General features: G+C 38.5%; 1 protein-coding gene across 1 annotated transcript in view; it reads left to right on the forward strand.

Moving 5' to 3' along the window:
• Positions 1-5,076, forward strand: part of DAZL (deleted in azoospermia-like) — a gene marked incomplete at its 5' end in the record, with an annotated part of 10,626 nt that extends 5,550 nt beyond the window's left edge. The window contains 5 exons of the mRNA XM_010193050.1: positions 73-150; positions 932-982; positions 3,301-3,405; positions 4,152-4,250; positions 5,023-5,076. Coding sequence (XP_010191352.1) covers positions 73-150; positions 932-982; positions 3,301-3,405; positions 4,152-4,250; positions 5,023-5,076 — 387 coding nt within the window. The remainder of the gene's footprint in view (positions 1-72; positions 151-931; positions 983-3,300; positions 3,406-4,151; positions 4,251-5,022) is intronic.
• Between the last annotated feature and the right edge of the window lie 7,994 nt (positions 5,077-13,070).

Genomic DNA, 13,070 nt, shown 5'->3' on the forward strand with positions numbered 1-13,070 from the left:
CCTGGCTTTTTAAGTAACTTTAAAATACCATGCTTCAAATGTGTGCTTTTTTAAAAAATACTTTATTTGCAGACGTACCCATATAGTTCACCAGCTTTGCTGATACAGCAACAAGTTCCTGTAGGATATCAGCCAGCCTACAACTATCAGGTATGTAATTCTTCAGTAGCAGCAGAAAAGCTGTTTGATACCTGACAAAACTTGGATGAAATGAAGAGTGTTAAGTGGAGTTTGATCTGTGTTTCTGTGAATTCTGTTTCCCTTCAGCTCCTGCTTCATAGAAATCAAAAATAAAAACAAAATTAGTGATATTTTTATTCTAATGCAATAAAAACTGTTGAGTAACTTAGCATACTATTTTTTTAGTATGATTTTTTTCTGAAATATGTAATGATAAATCAACTTTCAAATTAGCAAGAACTTGTACATGGATCAGTAGTACTCTTGTGGAAAGGAGCTTTGCATTTGTACCTGCTGTAGTTCAAGTAGTTGATGAAAACAGAATCTGAGTCTTTTACTATATAAATCTGGGAAGACACTTAGCTGATAGTGATTTTTGAATTCATAAGTGAAATGTGTGGATAAGTCCTGTTACTGAAGCTAAACTAGAAGTAGCTTAGTAACTCGAAGTAACTAGAGGTTTGAGATGTTTTCAGAGGTGCTGCTGTGATTCCCCTTATTTTCCTAATTAGAATTCTTTTTTCAAACTTTGAAAAGTGGAAAGAGGTAGTTGAGTGGTAAGGATGACCTTATGCTAAACACTACATGAGGTACACGTGAAAAAGCTATCTTACTGGATAGGAGACTAAACTACTGTTTAATCAAAAATCCAGATACGTAATGTTATAAATGGTGGCCCTTAAAGAGCAGTTACTTGACTGTGATGGAAATAAATGAATAAAAGCTTGTTCTTGTCTAATTCTTGTTTAAGGTTCAACCACAATGGCTTGCTGGGGAGCAAAGAAATTATGTTATGCCTCCGGTAAGTCACCAAAGTTACATTCTAGATTAGCAGACTGTTTGGACAACTCGTACTGTTACTTAACTGGATCTGTATGTGGTCTGATCTATGCAGATTTGTAGCTGCTTACGGAGTAGGTAATTGTTTAGGATTTCCTACTGGTACGATGTTTTTAGGAACTGCCTAGCAGAACATAACTACGTGTTCTGTAGTGTTGCTCCATAACTACTAGTCACAGAATTCTGGAGTTGTAACATGAATAGAATTGGTTTTTTAATGAAAAGTTGAAGGAAGAATAAGCGATGACCCAATGCACAATCGTGACTTACAAGAGATGTATAATATTACTGCTTATTATTCAATTGTTTTAAAAAATTTAAAAAGCCTCAAAATATTCTGCTTTGCAAACACTTTTTTTTTTTACTCCTTTCAACAATTTTTAAAAATTATTTGCCAGGCTGCTTTAGACTGTAGATGGTGCTGATGGCTTCTAAAGAAATTACTCGCTTTCTGTGGCTTTACACAAATGAAACCCACAAGAGATAAAAATACTGTTTCTTTAATGGTGTTGAAACTTAAATTTGCATTTTAGGCTTTGTGTTCTTTGGATATGGTCTTGTATTTATTGAGTACAGTTTCTATTAAGTGTTCAAAAGCTGTGATACTTAATTTTCTTCTGAATGTTGTTCTTTGAAGCCAGTTTGCAGTGGTGTAGAATGTAGGATGTAGGATGTAGAATGTGTGGAAGGTAAATGGGGAAAAATAAAGGAAATAGCAATTTTTGCGTATATTGCTACCCACATGCATCTGACAATTCTGTCTTTGATCATATTGGAAAAATACTTAATTTCTCGTCACTTCCAGTCACATGTACTAAGCTTTGCTTTTGAGCTATTCAGCAGAGAAGCAGCCTTATTGTTTTCATGGCAAAGTGTATTTCCGTTAGTGAGAATTACCTTTGCTTTAATGGGTGCAGAAACAGACTCTTTTAAAAGAGTTCAGAAGTCACTGAAATATTGGTGTATCCTGTTGGCTTGAAATAATTTTTGCTGAATAACATCCATGAACATGACACTGCCACAGTATATCACTTAATAATTAAATGGTAGGAAGCCAGTTTAGAGTAGGTGTGCACAGTGGTTTTCATTAGATGTTTTAAGCTTGAATACATGACCAGACAACTCTTCCAGAACTATCTCAGTTAAGCATCCTTTGAGTCTTTAAAGAATGATACTTAAGGAGACAGGCACATAAGGAGGTCAGGAACTTCATCCTTTTATACCTACCTACTTGTTTATAGGATATTCAGAATTTCTATTCATAAATTGAATGCCCTAGTTATCATGAGGTGAGATGTGAGACTTTTCATGGTTGGAGATGGTGCTCAGAAAGGAGTAGTTGGCTAATGTTGTAGGTTTTCACATCTCGGTATTGGCAGCTTGAAATTACAGTTTTGGTGTTAAAGGGCTTTTGGGAGTCAGGTATGTCTTGTGTATACATTGTGTATGATCGCAAATAACATCCTTAAAATGATATTGCAAGAAAGGGAGAACTATTGTGAAGTCTGGGTAAAACTGACTGCTTTGAAGAGGAGAAAAGTGTAACCAGTCAACTAGCCAAACATATTACCTCCGAAACGTTCTGCCGTTGAAAAGTAAGAATGCTTAACCCTGCCATGCATCCTGGTAAAATTGTCTATAAAAGCTGCCAATCCTCTCTGGAAACATTTGGAAGGATGTTAGCCTCTTCGCTATTGTAATTAAACTGTGTTCTGGGTTGCCAATTGCAACATTGCGCTCTAAGCAGAGGGAGGTGGGGATTGTTTTATGAAAGCTGTAAAATGGCTTGTGCTTTTCTAGAGTTTTTTGTTGAAAAAATTGTAGTTACATTAGCATGAAGGAAGCTTCAAACAAGAAGGAACTGTATAGGGAAAGCAGCTTGGAAGGGCTGTGATAGTAGATGGTTTGCTTCCCTTTTAATTTTAGTGCTTGATCTCTTGAAGCTACCTGCTGGTTGTCTCTAATTCTCAGTGCATACCTTCATTGCTCAGTGCACTAGCTGGCAGAACCCATGCGTGGAGGAAGTATGTTGAGGAGCTAACTCGAAGGAATGGTTACAGTGAGGAGAAAAGACAACTTATTAGAATATATCCTTGAAAGGAAGTAGAACTGTCTTAATAAAACAGATCAGGATACAGTAGTTCCCCAACTTGTGAAACTTTATCAAAAGTGTGAAAATAAAGTTGGCATAGCTTATGGATAGGTGAGGACCAGTAACAACCCAACTACACGTGTTTTCCCAGTGTTACTGAAACTGCAACATTTAAAACAACTCTGCAGGTCTATACTTCAGTAAGCTATCACTGCACTGAGGATCCAGAATTTACACAGACAGAATGTGCTGTTCCAGAGCCCACACAGTTGTCTGTTAACAGTCCTCAAAAGGTAAGTGCTTTCTTAAAACTTCAATGTTGTCATAAAGCCTCTTTGCACATGAAGGTGATGTGGCTTGATGAAGTGGGCCTCTGATCAGTATCCTAGGGATCAAGGTTATAGTTGATGCTTCAGCCAGTTGCTCTGTCCATTGTATCTGATTTTTGTGTATGACTTCAGAAGCCGTACATGCTTCCTTAAAACTGTCACCACTTGTCTGTATTGCTGAGGGCTGTTTAAAATGTGTTCTACTTCATTAAGTACAGTAATGTTTTTAAGTGACAAGGCTTCATTTAAACATGCTGAGAATTACAGGGGAAACTACAGGTACTAAAAAGATGTTAGGTAACACTGCCTGCTATCTTACACAGTTTTTTATTTTAGGCTTCAGACACCTGAATGAGTAACTGTTTACTCCACTTTGTTTTGTGGAAGGTGAGCCCAGTTTGGCCAACAGTTGGCTATGAAGTAAATTTTCTAGAGGAGACTTAACTTTCCAGCTGTCAGCCTACTGAACTGGCATGTCACTTGTCAGAACTGTATATTGCAACATCTAAGGGTAATAATGAGTTACCGAGATTAAAAGGTGGTTTTTTTTTTTTTTGGAAAGAGGAAGGGGGAGGAAGAAGACGAAGAACGTGAGAAATGCAAAGCAGTTGAGAGGAATCCTGAATGCAAAGTAAACACTGATACATTCACATTGCTAGTAGTAACTGCGAAAATCAGTGTTGTTCTAGATGTCTGTAACTGTATTTCAGAAGTCTGTGGACAGGAGCATACAAACAGTAGTATCCTGTCTCTTTAATCCTGAGAACCGTCTGAGGAACACCCTTGTATCACAAGAAGACTATTTTAAGGTATGAAACAAAAGCAAAATTAAATCCAGGAAACACAGCTGACCTTCAGTTTCTTCACCTACAGAATATCATAAAGATGGAGATTCATATCTGGAATGTCATCTGAGGCTTTTTTCTTGTACATGCTCCGAGATGTATGGGTTTGGCTCTCGGTTGCTTCATGCTGGAAGCAAGTGCTGAAATTGGATTCAGTGGATTTAGTGGAGATAGCATTAAAAAATTTGCTGAACTGTCAATTCAGACATTTAAGGCAGAAGCTCGCCAATAGTTTCTCAATGACAAATTGGTGAAACCACAGTGGGTTACTCCCTAGTTTGGATACAGGATGTTGAGTTTGAGCCTTGGTAGTCTTTATACCAGTTAAGTATCCACTGTTGGATGGTGGCTCTTCATACTTTGCATAAAATATCTATGCCTTAACCAATAAGCTGTAGTTTAGGTTGGTAGCCATATAGCAGATTTTTGCTGTGTGTTCAGTCTTTGTAGAATTGCAGTTTCTGATTGCATTCAAAGTGGTGGTTAATTTCTGTTTGTTAATGTTACATTTAAGAATTTGCTTCCTTTTTTAAAAGGACAGGCATGTGGACTAGACGTGTACTCTGAAGCAGGAATACAGAAGCTGTGTAAATTTTGGAGGGGGCTGAATAGAGTATAGAATGTCTTGAGAGACTTACCATGAAACTTGAAACTTTCATTATAAGTTTTTATCATGAAAGTAATTTCATTCTGAATATTATTTAGAAAAAGATTTCTGTTTTTTCTGCTATTCTAGGAGAGGAAGGTGCATCACTTCAGAAAAGGAAGAGCAGTACTCAAAAGTGTTTGATCAACGAGGACTTCGAAGTATCTATAAATTCGTTAACTTGATGTTACTACAGTTCAGTTAATATATGCAGTATAACCTTTTTTCAAAAAGTTGCTTCAAGTTTATGTTCCTGTTCTACCTGTTTCAATACAGTTGGTTTTGCTTGAGTAGTTTGAAGTTTAAAATTAAGAGTTGACAAACTTCCAGGTTTTACTGATTGTTTGCATGCTTTTCCCCTGATAACTAACTGGCATGTTTAAGAGTTTATATGGGAAAACCACTTTTGGCTTGCTTGGTGCATGTGGATTTTCTTCTGAGTTTTAAGGTACAGTTTGCATGTTACATTTAGTTTTTCTTAAACCACAATTTAAGTGACTAATACTGACCAGTTACCTATTGGAATTTAAAAATGGAAGTAGTTATTTGCCCAAGAGGTGTCTTAAAATTGAGCTCTTAATCAGTGAAACCCTTTAAGTTCTGGTTGTCTTTAGACTACCTAATCAATGTGGTTATGTTCATTAATGACAGTTTATGTACCTGCAGACTTGAGTATTACTTAGTTTTGGGAAAGTAATTAAGAGAATCCTGAAATTCCTATACATAACTTAAGATGCAAGAATGTAATTAGCTGTATTGGCTACTCAGAGTATGCTTTTTTTACTTGAAAAATTTTAGCAGTACCTGTATGTTAAAATGGTGAGAAAATACTGCATATAAAACATGCCTTTGTTGTGTTGCAAACTGTTAATCAAAGAATACCTGTAAGCCTATTTTAATAATTATGTAGATTTTAGTCTTGTATTTTGAAACAATTAAAATAAAAATTTATTTTGACTTGACTTCCCAAGCTTCCAGTGACATGGTAATATAACACTAGAGTTAATTTTATTAAGCTACCTTAAAACAGAAACTGTAATAAAGTTTTGTTGAAGTTATTGAAGATTTATTAACCTATATGAGAATTCCAGTTACTATAAATTCAATAGTAACAAACTTCATTTTGTTGTAATTAGCTGATGTTTTCAGAGTAGAACTGAGCACTGTATTCAGTCTTCTGTGTGTTGAGTCCTAGTCTGCTCTTCTCCTGATACCTCAGTCTCTCCAGACAAAAGAAAATTATGCCTCTGTTGATGAGGATGTGTACATGAGTTTGAATAGAATTGCATGTTCTGCTTCAAATTTGAGTTTAGAAGTAGTAACAGCTAGGAGAAGACTCACCCAGTAGATGTTAGTGGAACGTGTACAAGGGAATGGAGTTACTACAGATGTGGATGTTAGAGAGAACATGGCTGCAGCATGGAAAATGCCCAAGGACTGCTGCTCAGGAGCATTCTGGGTGGAATTTTATTAATGAAGAAAGGACGGTGAGGGGGGGAATAAAAATAATCACAGGTTTTTAGAGCCGCTTTATGCTCCAGTTGTGTCAATGTTCTGGTAACATAAATTGACCTGAAAAAGTAAAGCTGTTAACCTTTTCTCTGCTCAGACTGTTCCATGTCACTAAAGATAATGGTAAGCCCATAATACCAGTGTTTTTCTCAGACTACTGTTTTTAAGATAGTAGCTTGATTATTCTTAACTTGTGTCACCAGCTTCTTTAAGTTGTTTTTTTTTTTTTTAAATCTTGCACAGTTAAATTCAGTATTTATAAAAAAAGTAGATCTGGAGTTTTCTGAATATCAGGACCTTTTTCTTTGTAACTTTAAGTACCTAAACAGCCTACTTGGGCTGTTAAAGCTGTGATGTCGGTTTATTGATAAAGGTAATTGTTTCCTTGCAAATGCAGATTTCATTTTGGCTTAATTTTCTAGTTGGCTTGATTGCCCTGGGATGTATTTGAGGCTTTATGCTGTAGCTATAAGAAAACACGAAGTGCCTATGTGTAGTTTTCATTGAAGAGCCTCAACACCAAAAGAAGAAATAAAACAGAAGATATCTACATAGAGCGCATATTTTATGTTTATTTGACCAAGTGTTACCCATAGGACCATCTGGTGAGCAAGTTGATTCAGTATGTTTGAAATGGTGGTGCTAGATATGAACTGTTTCTACAAGCATGCTGAGACGGCTTATCACAGTGAAATGCATAGCCTAGGCCTTACGAGTGCCATTCATTTTCTCTCCCATTTGATCATCTTGTGCTGGTGGTATTAGCCATTTCTCACCCGTAGGAAACTAATTTTTTTTATTCCCATCTGGGAATTGTACATTCTGTGGCATATGCCAGTAAAAGTAACAAGTTATAACTAAGAACATGCATTTTTAATGTTCTTTCGAAGTACCCTATAAGCATAACACAAAAACAGTAGGTAAATCTCTTTTGTGTTGTATTCAGAAAGTTGAAACATCTGTTTAATATGGCTGTAGCTGAAGGCATTTCCAAAATAGGTGCACAATTGGAGTTTCTTGCACATCTGTACCTCTGGTATTACCAAATGAGGTGGACTGTGTTAATTGTGAACTAGTAGGCAGTAGTGAGTTCTTGTGGATCTGACTTTGCTGGCACAGAATACGTGTGTTCTGTGTGGGACCCAAAAGCATGCAGATCTACTTGAAATTTAGTAGGACAGCTTTTTATCAAACTAAACAATTATTTAGACAGAATTGCTCTGTAATACCAAATAAATGCAAGCACACTTGTTTGTTTTATGGCTCTTACCTGAAGTGTCCCAGTGAGCTTCTTGGTGCTGTGGCCTTTTTTGTGCTGCTCTTACAAGCTTTGCCACCTGACAGAATTATTCTTGGAATGAGCCAGCCAGCCAGATGGTGTTCTTGGATCTCCATTATAATGGTTGTCTGGCACAGACATTGGTCCCATGTCAAAATGGAAATGGTTTTTTCCTTCTAGGTATTTGTGTGCTAACCAAGATGCTGAATTCTGTATGACACAAAGGTGATCCGATCCTTAATGCTACAAAGAAACAAATTGTCCCTTAACTGTACTTCACAGGGTTTGCTTTTGCATGCCTTAATACAGTCTATATTCTCGCAAGGAATGACTTATTAAACCACTACTGTATAATACTGTATAATTTAAAAGCTTTAATGTCTGCTGCTATCAGTGTAGCTGAGAAAGTAAAAATAACCAAAACAACAACAAACCAAAACAAAAAAAATTATCCAGGCTATTAAGAGCAAGTATCAGGGCTTTGTATTGCCCCAGTGACTGTTCTGGCTTTAGCCACTGTGAATAAATTCAGTGGTTTTATTCCAGTAGTTTGAATTTCTGTGTACTTTGTACTCAGGACAAACATGGAAAAAGGATTGTTCATTTTCTTAGCTTAAGACTGGGAGGCTCAAGAAAGTATAGTAATGAGGACAAGTTTTGTGTTTAAAAATATTACTGTAAAATACAATGTCAGCTGGAAATAAGGAAGTATCTTCATCTGTACAGTAACTGTTTTATGACTAGCAGCATAACAAATATCACAAACTCTTCTCAAAGCCTCTTGAGTATGTAGTCCAGTAAAGATGTGTGCTGTAGTCTGATGTATTTCTGATGGAGTGGAATATTAGAGGTACTGCTTGTAAGACAGTACCTATGGGTCTGCAGTACTCCTCTTGTGGTGATCGTGCCCTCTAGACTTCTAGCTGTTAACCTGTTCCTGTTGGTACTTCTGTAGATCAGGTGTTTAAACTTCAGTGCATTGTTTGAACTGTCAGGGAGGCTGCTTCCCTTTCCCCATACCCCATTCAAGATAAGTGATCTTTTCCTCTATAAAGTTTTCTGTTTCTAATTTAGTGGAATATGTGCTGAGTCATGGCTTGGGTTTTTTTTTTGTGGTGGTTTTTCTTTTTTTGCTAGAACAATCTTAACCAGGTGTTTTCCCCTTTTATTTCGTGCTCGTTCCTTTAGTACACTGAATTATTGTTTAAGATATACTGAAAACATTTCAGAAGTCTTCCTGGAACAATTTAGGGTTAGAACTGCTAGTTAGAGATAATTCACTTGTTTCCCTGGGAAAATTGGTACTTAAAACTCTAAAATCATAGAATGGTTTGGGTTGGAAGGGACTTCTTAAAGGTCATCTAGTCCAACCTCCCTGCTGTAAGCAGGGGCATCTTCAACTGCATCAGTTGGCTTGGAGCACTGTCTAACCTGACCTTGGATGTTTCCAGGAATCGGACATCTACCACCTTTCTGGGCAACCTGTTCCAGCATTTTGCCATCCTTATTGTAGAGATTTTTCCTAGTTTGAATCTACGCTCTCTTACTGTAGAACTGTTACCCTGTAACTGTTGCAACAAGCCTTGCTAAAAAATTTGTCCCCATCTTTCTTATAAGCCCCCTTAAGAGTACTGAAAGGACACAATTGGATCTCCCGGGAGCCTTCTCCAGTTTGAATAACTGTAGTTTCAGCCTTGCCTCATAGGAGAGCAGTTCAATCTTACGATTTTTGTGGCCCTCTGGACCCACTCCGCCTGTGCTGAAGACTCCAGACCTGGACACAGTACTCCAGGTGGGGTCTCACCAGAGCAGAGCACAACTCTTTGGGCCTGGCCATCCAGCAGGGTTTTTACCCAGCAAAGTGTATGCCCATCTGAGCCACTTTCTCCAGGAGAGTGATGTGGGAAATAGTGTTAAAAGCTTTACTAAAGTCTAGACAAGATCCATGGCCTTTCTGTCATCCACTGAGCAGGTCATCTTCTTGTAGTGGGAGATGAGGTTAGTCAAGTGGGACCTGCCTTTCATAAACCCATACTGACTGGGCCTGATCTGGTTGCCCTGGATGTGCTGTCCGATGGTGTTTGAGCTTATCTGCGCCATAACCTTCCCTGGCACTGAGGTCAGATTTGACAGGTGTGTAGTTCCCTGAATCCTCCTTCTGGCCCTTAGAGATGAGTGTCACCTTTGCTAACCTCCAGTTCTCCCTGGTAAATCAGGACTGTCAGCAAGTGATTGAAAGTGGCTTGGTGAACGCTTCTGCCAGCTCCCTCAGTGCCCTTGGGTGGATCTCATCTGGCCCCATAGACTTGTGTGGTGTTAAGTGTTGTGCCAGTTTGCTCACCATTTTCCCTTGGGTTATGGGGACATCATTCTGCTCCCTGTCTTCCAGCTCAGTGGCCTGGGTACCCTGAGAACAGCTGGTCGTCTTCCTAAAGACTGATGCAAAGGTGGCATTAAGTAACCACATCCTTCTCCCTTGGCCTTTGTCACTGTGTTTCCTTCTGCATCCAATAAAGGATGGAGATTCTCCTTAGCCACCTTTTGTTGTTAATGTATTTATAGAAACACTTTGAATTGTCTTCTAGTGCAAGCAGCCAGATTAAGTTCCAGCTGGGATTCGGTCCTACTGATTTTTCTCCCCACAAAGCTTTGTGACCTATCCTTAAAATATCTTCTCTTACACGTCTACTAGGGTGGAAATCTCTGAAGGTAGTATCTTTAATTACTAGGAGAAAATCCTCTTCAGACATGGCAGGATTCATAGGAAAATATCCCACTGTGCTGAGCAGCTCCTTGTGTTGTCAAGGTAGGTTTCAAGTCTCATACAGATGATGTTTTCACTGTAGCCACTAGAGGGCTCACATTCAGTGCTACATAAAAAGATCATTCTGTAGTTAAGAGACGTCAAACAGCAGTTAAGCCAAAAACATAATTGGTTGAGGTATGTGTATATAGCATATAGGCAAAGCCTCACATTGTTAATAAGATTTCCCTTGCTGTCTCTTAACTTAGGGCTGTTAATTACCTTTATTTTTAGTGGTTATGCAGAATTGCTTTGCTTAAAATACCAGAGGGGAAAAAAAAAGACTTTTACTTTTTGTTAGATGTTTCACATGTGCAGATAAAAGTTACCAACACCACTAAATGTTGGAGATGTTGATTGAGGTTCCTTGCTCAACAACACCCTTTCACCTCAGTGCTGCTCTCAATCCATTCCCTCAACCTATATTTGTGCTTGAGATTGCCCTTACCCATGCACTTGAACCTTGCACTTGGCCTTGTTGAACTTCATGCAGCTTGCATGGACCCACCTTTCCAGCCTATCAAGGTCCCTCTGAATGGCATCCCTTCCTTCCAGTGTGTTGACTGCACCACATGGCTTGGAGTTGGCGGACTTGCTGGCTATGCACTGTCCAAGTCACTGACAAAGGTGTTAGTGGGGTAGCAATACGACAAGAAAGACTTACCTACACAGTTGCAGGTAAGTAGGCACTTCTTTATTCGCAGTGCTGGGGAACACAGAGGGTAGCCCCTCAAAGTGTGCTCCAAAATCCATACATTTTCACAGCTCATTTATACATCTTTAACGAAGCGATTTCACAAGATCATACAAATATGCATAAAATGCCCGCTTTTTAATTTGCCCTTGGTTCCCCAGTATCACATTATCCCATATAAGGTATTGATCTACTCTAAAGCCCACCTCCACCTAATTTCTTGGCGTACAAAACTCACCTTCACCTAGTTTCTTGGCATGCAAAAGCGAGAAGAGTTGTTACCTAATCCTTGCCTTATTGCTTGGTATGTACCTGGGAGACCACAGTACCAGGGGTCCAGCCTCTCTTCTTGGACCAGAAATACATGCTGTCAGCATCTTTACTACCAGGTTTTCCCTTATCCCCTCTTTCTCCTGGCCCTCCCTGTAAGCCAGGCATCCCTGGTACATACCTTCTCTAAGCACTTATGCACAGACACTTTTAGCTTTGTAGTTTAAATGATTATATATATACTTTACAGTTTAACTGAATATCTACTTTGCAGTTTAAATGAATATATGCTTGATTCACTACTTTAATCAATAAAACTGTTCTGTCGTCTACAACAAAGGTGCTAAACAGTGCCAGTCCCAATACCAACCCCTGAGAAACTTGTTTTCTGAGGTGGTCTCTGGTAGTTTCATAAATTTAAAGTGCAGTTCTGTTAACAGGTCTTAAAAGCAGACTTCTCAAAGTAAGATAAAGATCAATAGTTGTGGAGTTTCAGAAATGGTATCATAGTGCTGTGTTGCCTGTTACTAAACTCTGAACTCTGGGCTGATTAGCTTTGTTTTGCCATGGTTTCTGGGGACTTGGTAAGTTGCATAGCATTTGAAAATGCTAGGCTGCTAGAAGATGGGGAGCTGCTGTGCTGCATGATAGTTCATCCCAAAGCATGCTTTCTAACACTGAGACAGTACTATGTGTGTCTGCAGCAATGAAGGAAGCCTGAATATGGATTTTTTTACTGTTTTTGCTACATGTAATTTCATTGTAGTTGTTCAGCTTTTAGTAACAGTCTTCTAAGCATTTGATTCCACACAGGAGTATCTGCAAGAGATTCAGGAGGCTTGAGCTGGGCAGTCAGTGGATTGAAATGAAAGATAATCCTGGAGTTGACACCTTGGCAAATCCCTGTATGTCTAAGGAAAGAACATTTTTCTATGTTCCTGTGTAAATTCAGGGCCACTGCAGAAACATGTCATGTCTCTCTATAGCAGAGCATGTGTCTACTGACTCCACTTGCCTGAGCTTTGGGGGATGGACATGATGGGCAGGCACATCTGCTGCTGAAAGGTCCCTTATTTGTGGGTTTTTTTATATTTTTAAGCAAGACCTGAACTTGGGCCAGCACTAACTGCAAGCAGAGCTCCTTCAACTGAGTGAGGTTTGGTTACTAAGTGAGCAGTAAACTGTACTGATTCTTTAAGCTTTAAAACTGTTCTTTCAAACGGCATTCTCAAATAAATGAGACTGAAATATTTCTACATTGTAAGCCTTGCCTTCTGTCTCTTCTCCTAGACTCTTTGATACATTTTTGAGAAACTATACATGAGAATATATGAACCCAGTATGGAGACTGAGCTGAAGGTGTAGGAATTCTTACAGACTAAAGATAACTGAGGAGTTCACTGTTTCTGTAGTATTTCTTACATTATGCTTTGTAATACTTCAGTGTGATCTGTCTGGATGGATATTAAAAAAGTCTGAAGACTAAGGTCTGTTTCATAACCACCGAGGTTCTATTTCTGTCTCTTAATCTTCACATTGTGGTGGACCCAGCTGTGCAGTCCATCTTCTACATAGAATTG

Source organism: Mesitornis unicolor, unplaced genomic scaffold (assembly GCF_000695765.1).
Source record: "Mesitornis unicolor isolate BGI_N332 unplaced genomic scaffold, ASM69576v1 scaffold3291, whole genome shotgun sequence".
NCBI lineage: Eukaryota > Metazoa > Chordata > Aves > Mesitornithiformes > Mesitornithidae > Mesitornis > Mesitornis unicolor.